The sequence below is a fragment of the Podarcis filfolensis genome (genome assembly GCF_964270895.1).
Source record: "Podarcis filfolensis genome assembly, chromosome: 9".
Taxonomy (NCBI): Eukaryota; Metazoa; Chordata; class Lepidosauria; order Squamata; family Lacertidae; genus Podarcis; species Podarcis filfolensis.
Window position 1 is genome coordinate 5,212,215 of NC_139610.1, and position 13,823 is coordinate 5,226,037.

Genomic DNA, 13,823 nt, shown 5'->3' on the forward strand with positions numbered 1-13,823 from the left:
CTGGGAGATAATGGGAAGTGAACTAACGCGTCTGCTATTTGCAAATTTACTTTCATAAATGAGCAAAGTACACTAGCCAGGACACCATATTATAGCTGATAAAAGGCCACTGTTGAAAGCAGTGCCCTTGTGTCATCTTCTCCTCATTCCTGCTTAAGAAGGCAAACCCCGTAACATGACATCACCACAGTGTAGCTTCCATGCTACCTCACTGACCACCATTTATAGGAATGGCAAATTCACAACATAATGATGACGTCACCTCAAATTTTGGTTTGCTAACTGTTATGAGGGAAAGAAGAGATGTGGGGCTGCTGCTTTTAGCAACAGTCACATGTCAAATGCACCACACAGCCCTGGGCTTAGATCTGTGGTTCCCAGGCCTTTTTGTCTTTTTAATAAGCGAACTTCAAAGGCTTTAGCCCACACAAGCCCCTCCTTTCTCCCAACGTGTATGGTTGCCATACTTTGATTCATCATAGCCTACCTCAAGGGGCTGTTGTGAGAATCAAATAGGGAGGAGAGAACCACATATGCCACCTTGGGGGAAGGACAGGATATAAAATGTAATGAGTAAGAGTGAGGGAAAGGCTAGAAATGGAAAGCAAAGTAGTCTCTTAGATAACCAAGATATTCCTTACCCTGTTCTCCTCAACTCAACTCCTAGGGATGTAGCAGGTGCTGCAAAGTGCCCTGCAGAATCCTCACCAGGTAAGTGGGCAGGAGTTACCAACAAGACAAGTTTGGGAAGTCATGTTTGGGCATCATCCAGACATGGTTGGAGTGGTTCAGCGACCACCCGCTTCATCACCTTGCCCAAGAATGGAAAAATTGAGACTGGGAGATAACTGGCCACAATGACTGTTCCAAATATAGTTTTTAAAACAACTGCTTCTTTAAGGGGTTCTGGGAAGACTCCCTCACAGAGGGAAGCATTCACTACCCGATGGAGCCCTATGCCAAGCCAAGCCTGGCTCACTTGCCAGGGTGGGCAAGGATCAAGCAAACAGGTGGTTGGTTACACTCGTCCAAGCAGCCTGACCACTTCTTCGGAGGTAACAAGCTGAAATCGGTCCCATACAACTTGACCAGACAGAGCATGGGCACTCTCCCAGCCCAGCTCTGCTACCATGGTGGTGTCAACCTCTTTCCGAATTTGAGTGAGTTTATCTGCAAAAAAGTTTGCAAAATCATTGCAGGAGATCTCGACCTCACAGGACCTCAATGGAGAAAGTGGTTCTGTTAAATTATGAACCACTTGAATGAGTCTCCTGCGACTGTTTTCAGCTGATGCAATAGAGATGGCAGCGAGGCACAGGCTTTATGGGTTCTCTCTTCTGGAAGTGACATGCACCTAGACCATCCTTAGATGTGTCTGTACTTCAAGTTGCTCTGCCAGGTCATAATATCAGCTGTGTTGTCGCTTGGAGCTGCAGTAAGGCTTCACTTGAGCCTTCATATTTTGGTCCCCATTGGCAGATGACATTATTTTTCAGCAGTTGTGCTGTCAGGCTAAACTTATTTAGTTTATGCTAGTTACTGATTAGTACTGAGAATCTTCTGTAAGCAGATGCCTTCTGTCTTGCTTTCACTTGGTTTAACTCCATATATTTGACATTGTGATTCAGGCATTGTACTGTTTCTTGTTGAGTTTTCCTCCTTTCTGATTAGCTCTGCCCAACACTTCCTTTAGAATGGCAGCATGTTCCTTGGCAGCTGACGCGATTATCATGTCATCTGCTATGATGTGTGCACTTAATAACACTCGTTTTTCTGCTAGAACACTTGCAGACTTTATTCCAAAAAGGAGTTTGTTGGAGTAGTATCTCCATGGGTAAATAAAGATGTGGACTTCTGAAGGCTATTTATCTACTGTCACCTGCACTTATCCAGGATCATGAATAGTTTATTTCTAGCTGATTTGGCCTTTTGTGGGGTAGGGGTAAAGATGAGGGAATCCTGAATTGCAAGCAACGGAAATGGTGCCACTTAGCTTTGTTTTGCTATGACTATACAGTTATCTTTTTACTCTCTGATTACCATGTCATTGACTTAGGTAGGGTTTGGGTTTCCACACTTTGATAACGACTCTATAAACCTCCAGAATTTAAAAAGTAGCCTTAAGATTTGCTAGCATTGCATATATTTTCCTGGATCCTTGGATCTTTGGGGTCACAGATGGAACCAAGCAGATACACTGAGTGTTGGGAAATTATCAAGCCCCTCAAAAATATCTAGATATAGTTTGAAAACATTATCTTTGCTGGAGGGTGCTTGTAATGCAACATCATAAACTCACATGATGAGATTCAGAATGAAGCATACTGCCTAGCATTAGTGGATCCTCTTTCTCTGTGATGTAGAACGGGAGAACTTCTTAATTACACCCAGCTATGCTGTAAGCTATTCCTGTACCCTTTCATTTAACTGTGGCATTTCCAAAAGCAGCCAGTATGTTCTCTGAATAAACACTTTCCCCTCCAGGATCGCAGTTTTCTGGTCTTGTATTTGCTTTAGATCCACTGTGTGGCAACTGAAGACTCTCTATTCAACACCAACAGTCTTGTATCCTGCATCTTGCTCCCTTGACTTCTTTGGTTGTAGTTTTGCTGCCATTATTCCAACACATAAGTCATGCAGCCTGTTCCTCAGTTCAGGAGTTACATCTGTTTTCTTTAGGTTGAAAACTGGTGCCGGTTACTGCTAGGTAGATGTAAAGCCACTGCCTCACACTTTCTCCAGTGGCTGCCTGTAACCGTAGTTCAACTGGTGCCTTAAACTACTTAAATTTGTTACTGCAGTTAACAGGGACTACAGACTTCTTGTTTGGGCTGCTTTTGATTCAGTGAGGGAAACAGGCCTATAGGCCTAAAGAGAACCTACAAGTATGAAAACGGAAGGAGAGGAGCCGTCAGTTAGGAGCGCAGAGTTGCTGTTGGGCAAAAAGAAGAGTTTGCATACTATGGGATGTAGACAGAAAAGTGAGGGTGAGTTAGCAGAGAGAAGCATGAGCAAATATATATGTATGTATGAATATGTATGAATGCGCTCCAAGCAGTGCTATAAAACTGTGGAGGTGGTCGATGCCAGCATGTCATTACCGAAGGGTAATTCCAAAGGGGTTGCTGCTTAGACTTTTGCTTCAAATGTCTGCTGTTTATTATTTAATGGATAATTTCCCCTCTTAAATATTGTACTGATTAGTGCACCATTTTTATTGTTAGAATATTTCATACAATGCTTCCTTTTTTTAAAAAAAGTATTGCATTTTTTGTTATTAAGTGCAATAGCCTTCCTGTTGGAAGGAAAAGCAAGATGCAACCATTCACTGAAAGAAGTTGGCATATATGCATATAAGCTCACATGGCATATATGCATTTAAGGGTTGGGTTTTTTTAATGAACAGCTGATGTTTGCTGAAATAAACCAAAGTCACTTGTGATGCAAGGACAATGTTAACAAATCTGCATAATACTATCAGTTTCTTCTTTTGCATAATTATAGTGTCTTCAATCTTCAAGAGCTCTGCTCACTTTGCTTTGGAGACTGTCCTTTTAATAAAGAGAGAGAGAGAGAGAGGGAGAGAAGCTTTTTATAAAGCAAAATTAGTAGCAGCTGGAATTCTGTTTAGCGCCATGCAATTTAATGTAACCTTTTTTAATTGTAGGATTTTGTTCTATTTTTAAATAACATCTAGAAAAACTGTTCTAATATTGGGTTGCTATGCATTAATTTCTGAGGGCAGAACTACTTGTTCTAAGGAACATGTGGTGACGGCTGAAAATAGCAACTTATCTTCATCCTTCCTCACTCCTTCATAATGTCTAGCACAACTTACCCATGCCCTGACTAATTATGCTGTCCATTACCCCACCTCCACTGTGCATCACTGACTGCCCCTGACAGGGAAGAGAAATGCTTCGCATAATAATGTTATGTTGTTCTACACATTGCAGAGGCTGCTTTTTCAACAACAACATGTTCCTTATATAGTAGAGCTCTACCCTGGTTAGTCAAATTCTTCATCCAACCTCTGCTTAAAAACCTCCAAGGAAGGAGAGTCCATCACTTTCTGAGAAAGCCGTCCATTCCATTGTAAAACAGATCTTACCGTCAGAAAGTTCTTCCTAATGTTTAGTCACAATTTCCTTCCTTGTAACAGGAAGCCACTGGTTTGAGTCCTACCATCCAGAGCAGGAGAGAACAAGCTTGCTCCATTTTCCATGGGACAGCCCTTCAGATATTTGAAGATGGCTATCATGTATTGTTGGTAAAGTTTTGTTTTGCATTCTGTTTAGGCTCAGAGATTAACCTATACCAGCCTGACATTTGCTGTTATATCTTTAAATGAGAGGTGTCGTACATGTAAAGACTGACTTGACCTTAAATGCTCCCAGCAAATTATCAAGTTTTAGGTGACTAAAGGTGATGGAGTTAAAAGGACGTTAAGTCCTTTGTTAGAGCCAGTCCTTTGTGAGAGCCAGTGTGGTGTAGTGGTTAAGAGCGGTGGACTCGTAATCTGGTGAACCGGGTTCGCTTCCCCGCTCCTCCACATGCAGCTGCTGGGTGGCCTTGGGCTAGTCACACTTCTTTGAAGTCTCTCAGCCCCACTCACCTCACAGAGTGTTTGCTGTGGGGGAGGAAGGGAAAGGAGATTGTTAGCCGCTTTGAGACTCCTTAAGAGGAGTGAAAGGTGGGATAACAAGTCCAAACTCCTCCTCATCCACATACTTAAGAGATCTACTTGGGAGGATAAATCTGTTTGATGTCTCAGAGAAGAGCTGTGTTCATGGGTGGCTCAGATCCTTGCTCTGAATGGAGGTCCAAAGGTGCCTCTAGACCAGGGGTTGGCAAGGTTTACCTCGCCTGGGCCAGTTCACTCCCGCGGAGATCGCTCCGTGGGCCAGATGCGCAGACATGATTTCCGGCGCCGCAGAAGCAAGTGCCCGCTCCGCACTGCGCCGGTTTAGCGCAGCATGTGGGGACTCACCAAGCGGGCGGCTCAGTTCGGAGGCGGTTTGTGGACTGTTATGTGAAATTCCCGTGCCTCACCCACCAGGGTCCCAGTTTAGATTCAGCCCCCCTGTGCCTCCTATTTACCTTTAAAAACCATTCACTCAATTGATAATTGCATGAATGGTATCTTGTTTAATTTGGCTCTGAGAAACATTGAAGACTATATGATTATAAGAGAAAGGAGAAGTAGTCTTAAGAGAAAAGGCAGTAAGAGACTTCGGGCATAAGCAGAGAGAAGAAGAAATTCTAGTTATGGTGTTATAAGAATTTAAGGTCTCAAATACAGTATATAAATTAAATGTACAAGGCAAACACGTACATAAATATATAAACCATATATCTGAAATAGTACAGGAAGACAGTTTTGAAACCATTTTGACTCTCCCAAACTGACCAAATGTTTCTCTGCAAGGGGGTAGGAAATGAAACCCCCCCATTGTCTCTGTGCTCACAAATCTTGCCTTAAGGGCACATTTAAGGTGTGAATAGGGTGAGTCTGTGACCTGGCTCAGGAACTAAGTATTTATCATTACAAAAGAATGGCCAGGCTGCAGGGTGATCCAATCAGTGACCATTAACAAGTTTTCTGCCAGACAGGAATTTGCTGGAGACCACCTCTTTCTGTGATGTATGTATGATGTATTGGGGTGATGGTCTTGAGTTTGAGGGTGGGCAATTTCAAAAGTCTACATAAGGGCTGGCACATCCTGGTTCTGGGTCCTCCTGCGTGTGGGGCGAGCACCCTGTTGCAACAGTTTTAATAAAGATCAGGCTTACTAGCTGCTTTGCTTCTCAGTATTCTCTGGCTGGCCTCTGTTATTTTCTCCTACCGATAGGGAACCCACTCTAAGGGCTCTTGGATACCCCATAAGGGGAAAAGGGCAGATTTTGTTTACAACAATGGATAACTAGTAAACTGAGATTTTAATATGCCTGGAATTTCCTTTAATAGGATATGAACAGCCCAGTTTAGTACAGTACTCAACAGATAAGGTGTATAAACATTGATTTCTAAACATTTCCTAAAGAATGTTGATCTCCAATCCTCAAAAGTAACCTGAAAAGAATATGGAAGGATAAAAGTGGAACATGGGGGGGGAGGGGAAATCAGAAAAAATGATGTCGTTAACAGGTATTGCAGAAAACAGCTGGAGCAAGCAAATCATTTTTTAAAAGACAAGCATTTATAAAATGAACCTTTCCTCTAAAACAATCCTTCCCCCCAAAAGTATATTCAGCCTCAAAAACTCAACTATGCCTCACTTCCAAATAAGATAAAATCCTGTAGTCCTACAAGGGAGGCCCAATGAGGCACAACCATCGTGAAATAAAACATGAAAAATATTTGTAAATGAACATGCAACAGTATTATATATTGGGGCGAGGAACTGCAGGCCTGGCCCAGAGGCTAAAAGTGTCCTCCTATCTAGAACTTGCCCCGAGTGACACGTCTCAACAGTTCTGTGCTTCCTCAAGTGTTTTAACCTGGCTGGAATGTGCTCTTGAACTGTGATAATGCCTCTTGTTTGCAGAATAAAGAGGTATGTGTGTGTGTTTGTGTGTGTGTTTGTGTATGTTTGTGTGTGTGCGCGCATGGACATGCACATGGACATGCATGTAGAAACTGCTGACTTTTGCATGACTGGTTTGTAGTCTACTGTACAACGATAAGAGTCATATCTGCTGCCCTGCCCACTTTTGGCTCTGGCTTTACGCCTATCCATGTTTGTCTCTGAACTTACCCATCACTAACATGAAGCCCAAAGAAGACAACCTGCAGGTTCTGGCTGCAAAAGCTTCCCCACTCTGCTTTCTATGAATATACAGTGGTACCTCGGGTTAAGTACTTAATTCGTTCCAGAGGTCTGCATTTAACCTGAAACTGTTCTTAACCTGAAGCACCACTTTAGCTAATGGGGCCTCCCGCTGCTGCCGTGCCACTAGAGCACGATTTCTGTTCTCATCCTGAAGCAAAGTTCTTAACCCGAGGTACTATTTCTGGGTTAGCGGAGTCTGTAACCTGAATCGTATGTAACCTGAAGCGTATGTAACCCCAGGTACCACTGTATATAAATACACCCTCTCCTTGGGAATTCTGTATCAATGAAAATAATATACTGAATAATCTGCTAAATATTACTTCCTCCTCTGCTTTTCAAAGGATTGCACTACAGGTGTCTCCCCACTCGCATGTGAGCTCCTGCTGACACATGTGTTTTCAGCGCTGAAAGGGGGAGGGGGCGGAATGGAGGAATTCACACTTGTGCACATCCCAGTGACACATGCAGTGTGCGGGAACGGAATCCCTGTGTAAGTGGGGATTCCCCTGTACTTTATATGCTCTGGGTGAGTGTTCCGCAAGACATTATTCTCTCCCCAGTGGTATTTAATATCTATATGAAGCCATTTTGAATGATCATTTGGAGTTTTGGAGGAAGATGTCACCAATACACTGATGATACACAGCTTTACTTCTCCATAACATCTGAATCAGGAGAGGCTGTGAAAGCTTTGGATCAGTGTCTGAATGCAGTGATGGAAATAAAATCTTTCACCTGCAAGCAGTGAGAGACTAAGGGTGGGTGAACAGAAAGGAAACACATTGTTTTAGCTGAATCATCCTTCCTTTCATAGTCTAGGATCCAGGGAAGCTGGGGTGCATGACAGGTACCATAAGGCAGCTAGCCAGGTACATCTATTGAGGGACATATGCAGGGCATACTCCCAACATATGTGTAATAAGGTGAATGATTTTCATGCAGAGTGTGCAGGTGTGCATAGTCCCTAACAGCCAGTGTCAAATTGTCTATATAGGTAAGACATAACAATAATCTGTCCTAATTCATAGGACTGGTCCCTCCACTCCTACTAATGTTAAATCAAGAGAACAGTGATGCATTCCTCAGTATGTATGTTTATGGAGACAGACACTGACAAAGTTAGACTAGGTACAAAGATTGTGTAAAAGTTCACTCATGGAGTTCACCTGAAGGTGAACTAAATAAGGGAGATGCTCTAGAGAAGAAGGAGGGTGCAACCAACTGTTCTGTGAATAACCATGTTCTGTACGAATATTGCTTCACCATGGGATGTAGAGGCAATACAATGTGAGGGACACCTCTGGAACCGGTAGTAACCTTAGTGAGCAAAGAAACCTTAGAGTTCTCTGTGCTCAAAAAAGGTGGTCAGCAACTGAAAGCTGGTGTATACTCCCTGTTGGGTAATATACAGAGTGCCTCCAGTTGGTGGCAAGCAGCAGTAGTGCCAACAAAAGAGATAAAGTCCCCACATTGTGTGCCTTGTGCACAGATTCCTCAATCTTCTGTAGATTCAAAGGGGTGGTAAAGGGTGGTATACAAATTTAATAAAACAATAATTCTTCATGTGTCTCCTCCATGAGAGGTCCGGAGGGTGGCAACACAAGAACAGGTGTTTTCTGCAGTGGCTCTCCATTTGCGAAACGCTCTCCCCAGGGAGACTTGCCTGGTGCTTTCATTACATGTCTTTAGGTACCTGGCAAAAATGTTTCTTGATTACCAGGCTTTGGCTGATTAACATTCTATGGCCTTTTAAATATGTTTGTGGGAGGGATGTTATTGGTATGTTTTTCTTTTATTATGTATTTCATATTCTCATTTTGTATTTTTATGCTTTGAACTGCCCTGTGATCTTTGGATGAAATATAATAAATAATAAAACAGCAGTACCAATAATAAGAGGAATGTGATCCTCGGATGAAGGGCAGTATAGAAACAACAACAACAAAAATAAATATAATATAATATACCCAAATTGTCTTTGTGAAGGTACTCTAGCCCAGAATTGGAGCTGCATAGTAAGGACATCTGGAGCAGTAACAAATCTATACAGCATGTGCTTGATGCTAGGACTCAAGTTAGGAACTGAGATTATTGGCACAGAGAAACAATATGTACCCAGACAATATGCTGTGTGAACTGTAAGTTCATCTGAGACATATGTCGAATGCAACACAGGGTGCCAAAGTTGCCGGTGCAGAGAGCACAGAGTATGGGACACTGGAGTTTTGGTGGAACTGCCTGTGCAATGAGAGCCAGGCATTCCATATTTGGCTCCTCTTACTAGGGCAGTTTATGCTAGGGCATTTTGCTAATTCCTTAAGTTTTCTAATGCAACAACACTTGATGCAACCATACCTAGGACTGTTCCTATAAGTATTGGCCTTTAGAGCTTTAATAGTGGGAGTCCTGTTTCTCTGGACCTGTTCTTGGCAACACTTGCCTTTTAAATGTTTGTTCTTTATCTTTTTCAAGCAGCTGCAGTTAGAACATACTGGATCCTTCTGTATTAGAAAGCTTCTGGTTCATTCTGGATTCAACAGTTTTGGCAGATGACATAATTTTTGGGATCTGGCTGTTCAGGAGAAGGCTGTCTCTATGAAACTACAGTTCTCTAAGATGGAACAGGAGAGCGGAATATCTATTTTTTCTGGCCTTAACTGCTGTCCACGGCTTCTGTGCAATTGCAGCAAGATATAGGCATGAAGACATGAGGGCAATATTCCAGCACCTCTTTTCAGGAATGCTGGTGCAGTGCCTTTGATGTGAAACCAGTTCTGAATCATAATTGTTTTTAGCAATATTGACCTCCCTGTAGGCTTATGATTGGAGCAACATACATGCCTAAATTCTTGGACACTTATTACCATATCATTCAAATTTTTGCTGTACTGAAGCTAAATTTTCATAGAATCATAGGCTTTGAAGGGACCACAAGGGTCATCTAGTCCAACTCCCTGCAATGCAGGAATCTTTCACCCAACATAGGGACTGAACCCACAACCCTGGGATTAAGCATCTCATGCTCTACCAACTGAGCTATCCTGGCCCTTTCCAATTTTGATTGTTATTTGGGGTGGGGGGTTGGGGAGGACAAATACCACCAAAGATCACAGACAATTTTAAAGAATGGTGTGTGTGTGTGTGTGTGTGTGTGTGTGTGTGTGTGTTTTAACTTTAAGTAAGAAGGACTTAAAAAAAAAAGATTTACTGCTGCTTCATTCAGTTGGCAGTTTCTGGCAGCCAGCTTTGATCCCCTTCCAAGATGTCCTTGGGAAGGGCATTATATCATAATGTAGTATCCTTTCCAGGGCATTCTGTCCAAGCATTTCTTAAAATGCAAGAAAAACTATGAGCCATCTCATATTTAAAGGCAAGACACCTCCCCGCAAAATCTTAAAATTTGCCTGCTGCCCTGAAAGTTGCTGAATATCCTGCCCCTAATTTTGCAGGAGACGAATAGTCCCATGAAAGGGGGATATCTGGCACTCCTTTAATTCAAATGGTTAGCAGGTGGCAATTTCAGGCATTTAGGAATGTTAACACTGTGAGACACTTTATTTTAGTGGGTAATAGGCCAGCAGTAAATCTTGCTGACACAATGGGTTCAAGGCCAGTTTCCCCCCCCCCCCCATTTGTGTTAGTTGGCAGTACAGGTCCCTTCCCTGTCCATATGCCAAATTTCACTATTTTTCTAATTGTGGGCTAGTCTGACTCTCTTTATGATGCACCTCAGTCCTTAAAATTTTATTAGCGGTTTAAGCATATGTGCCTAATGCCCTCAAACAAATTATTTTGTGGGGCTACAGGAACTTTGTGGGGCAAGTCATTCTGGGAGCTCTTCCTGGATCATAGTATGGCATATGCTCAATTAACAAGACAGACGGCACAAAGTAAGGAGTATGTTGTAAGGTCACCTGCTTCCTGTCCTCTTTCATTACTTGAAGGTCTTCCCACTTTCTCAAAATATGTTGGTTCACTCAGGTGCAAATGACTTGGGGATGAGAACTGGCAAATCCCTTTGACAACAGATTAAAGCAGAGCTAGACTGAGATGGTTGGTTGACTGCTATGTTGAAAGTGACGGTTCTGAGATGAGCATCCTTTCTTCAGACCAGTCTCTTGGTGCTACTCTGCTTGGGAGAATAGGGACAGAAACTCTCTTGTGGAATGGCCACATCACCTACCCAAAGCTTAGAAGGCTGAAAAATGAGGACTCGATAAAGCCTCCCAGATCACACTTTGAACAGGTTAACCGCAACGACTGAAAACCATATGGGCTCATAGGCCCTGAGCTGGGGTGGAGTATGCATACTTCTAACCCTGCCCCAATCACTCAATAGCCTTTACAATGCCATTTTTAGGTCTGTATTGAAAACTTCCAAGTTTACCCTGCTGCACATTCTTTAATGGTTTAATAAACCATTGCTGCCCATACATTCTTTCAATGTATTTTGTGCAGTCTTGTCATTCTGCATCTGTGTGCAACACCTGGAGTTGATTTAATTGTTATGAAAAGATCAGCTCCATTGTGGCTGTACCAGCCCAAGTTCTTTTGCAAGCATATTTTACAGAGGTTTTCTAGTTTCATCTCACAAGAGGCTTGCACATTACATGGCTTAATTATACATATAAACCCCAAAACTTTGACCATTTGATATAGTGTGGGCAAATACAGTACTACAAAGAAATTAAAGAACAGACTTATTATGTCTAATTTTCCATGGGTGACACTAAAAATTCTTTGCTGCTCATAAATCACATTCCAATCCTCCACCCTACAGATGCAGTGCAATATTATTATTCAACATTCCTATTATCTGTAAGTACAATTTCTTTTGCATGGTACTGATAATAATTACAGACAAGGGGGAAAGAACAGAAGACAGCAGCTCCTTTATTATATTCCCCCTGTTCTCTAACAGCACTGCTTTCCAATTAATGGGCAAAATGACTGCAATTTCAAAGCATTTTCTAACAAGTGTTACATGAACATTCTTACCTTTTTATCTTCTTTGGCCTTTCTGACATTGTGTTGAGAGTCAAATGTGTTTTGTATATGAAACCCTTTTTTAGTCAATTCGTTATTTTGAGACATTAGATGAGGCTGCCCAAAGCTGCCATTAACTCTGTATCTGTCAGCAGGAATCTTACTCATGGGAGGAGGAAGAGTACCACAGTTGACACTTGACCAACCATCTGTAGAATCTGTGTATGACTCTTGGTCACTTACACATCCATGTTGCCAATCTTTTAATACATGAACCGGCAACCATCTTTGATTGGAAACGTTCACAGAATTTTTCTTGCATGATGTAACTGAGCTTTGGGGAGGAACTAGTGGAACTTCAGTGCGAGCTGAAGGAGCTAAGAATTTACTTACATTTTGAGATTTATCATTCTGAAACATTGCTTCTAATGCAGAGTTTCCTTCTTGTTCATGACCAAATGCCCAATGGGAAATAGCCTGACTTCTACCTACTGCACTGTCTTGTGCACTATTAAGAACATGTTTACTTGAGTTAGCTCCTAGTTCAACTACCAAAACTCTATTACTTTTCTCTTCTTGGTTAAAATTTCCAATACCACTATCACTATTACTGCTCATACTGTTATTCTGTTGACCATCTGCATCTCCATCAAGAAAGGCCCTTGCTCGAACTCCCTCAATCAATTCTCCCATATCCCTGTACAAAACAGAGACAAACTGAAGAACAGGGAGAGATGACACTGGAAATTCTAGGCACCCATTAGTGTCTGGATCTGCTGTGCATTCCAATCCAAAACGTCGTGCAATGCCCTGGTGAATTTTATGGTGAAAAAGCTCTGGATCCACCATAAACACATGGCATGAGGTCCTCAAAACTGCTTCATCTTCCTGAGCCAAACTTCCATCATCAATGGTTTGCATGGTAACTAACCCAAAGAATCTTCTGTCATCAGGGCATACAGCACTAAATGCCAGCTTCTCTGCAGGATATTCTGCAATCACACCAGATTTATTATTGCAGAGTTGAATAGAGTCATGCATAATCTTCATTATAACCAATGAATGGATTTTTTGTTCTGCTCGAAGACGTCGCATACATCCACGAATAGCTTGCAAACTATCATATTCCAGATTTGAACTTGAAGATGGAAGTTCAATTGATCCTAGGTAGCCTACAACCATTGCTACATTTAAAATACTTGCATCTAATCCAAAATATTCCTGGTTTTCCACTCCAATTCTAAAAACGGAATCATCATTCAAGGCTTTGGGCAGTTCCTCATTACAGGGAATATCTGGGTTGTTATTTTCAGGTCCTACTTCTAATTTAACAGGAGCAGTTTCATGGACCAGCATTTGCTTTCTGGTCGTCGTCTGCAGATTAACAGCAGAAATGTTAGGATTTTCAAAGATCATGTTGAAAATTCCACCAGATTGCATTTCTTCTACAACCTTCTCTGCTCTGTTTATACCCAATCCTTTGGAATCGGGCTTTGGCTTCAGCCACCCCTTCCCATCACAAAACCCAACTTCTTCATCGCTTGAGCCAGAGTCTGCATGGCCAACCCCTTCAGCAATGACCATGTGTAAAACCCCAGAGCATTTGCCTATTAGCTTCACCACATCTTCATGGGATGCCTTTTTCACATTGATTTCATTTATAGCAAATATTTTGTCTCCTGCTTTAAGTCCCACATAATCAGCAGGACTACCTTTTAAAACGCAACTAAGAACACAAGGAGCCTGACCAGAGAGGGTAAATCCATATCCAGCTCTTCCTCTAGCAACTTCAACACTTCTTATGCTGGGACCATGCATACGCATCCGGCGTTTCACTTTCTCTCCTGGTCTGTACATGCTGGTATTTCTTGGAAAAGAAAGTCTGTGCAATGCAGTGTTAATGTTTCCTGGGATGCTGGCAAGGAATTCTCATGTCTTTATCCAGTGAAGCCTATAGAGGGGAAAAATACTGGTTAAATTTATCTGCTATTCCCACTTTTG

The 13,823-nt window shown here is 42.1% G+C and overlaps 1 protein-coding gene across 8 annotated transcripts in view; it reads right to left on the reverse strand.

Moving 5' to 3' along the window:
• RGS12 (regulator of G protein signaling 12) overlaps nucleotides 1-13,823 on the reverse strand; it is an 81,014-nt gene that overhangs the window by 63,038 nt on the left and 4,153 nt on the right. For all 8 annotated transcript variants that reach the window (XR_014551928.1, XR_014551929.1, XM_083630075.1 and 5 more), the window contains exon 2: nucleotides 11,835-13,773. Coding sequence is in view for 6 of the 8 variants with exons in the window: in XM_083630075.1 (XP_083486201.1) it covers nucleotides 11,835-13,679 (1,845 nt within the window). In the remaining 2 variants the exon portion in view is untranslated. The remainder of the gene's footprint in view (nucleotides 1-11,834; nucleotides 13,774-13,823) is intronic.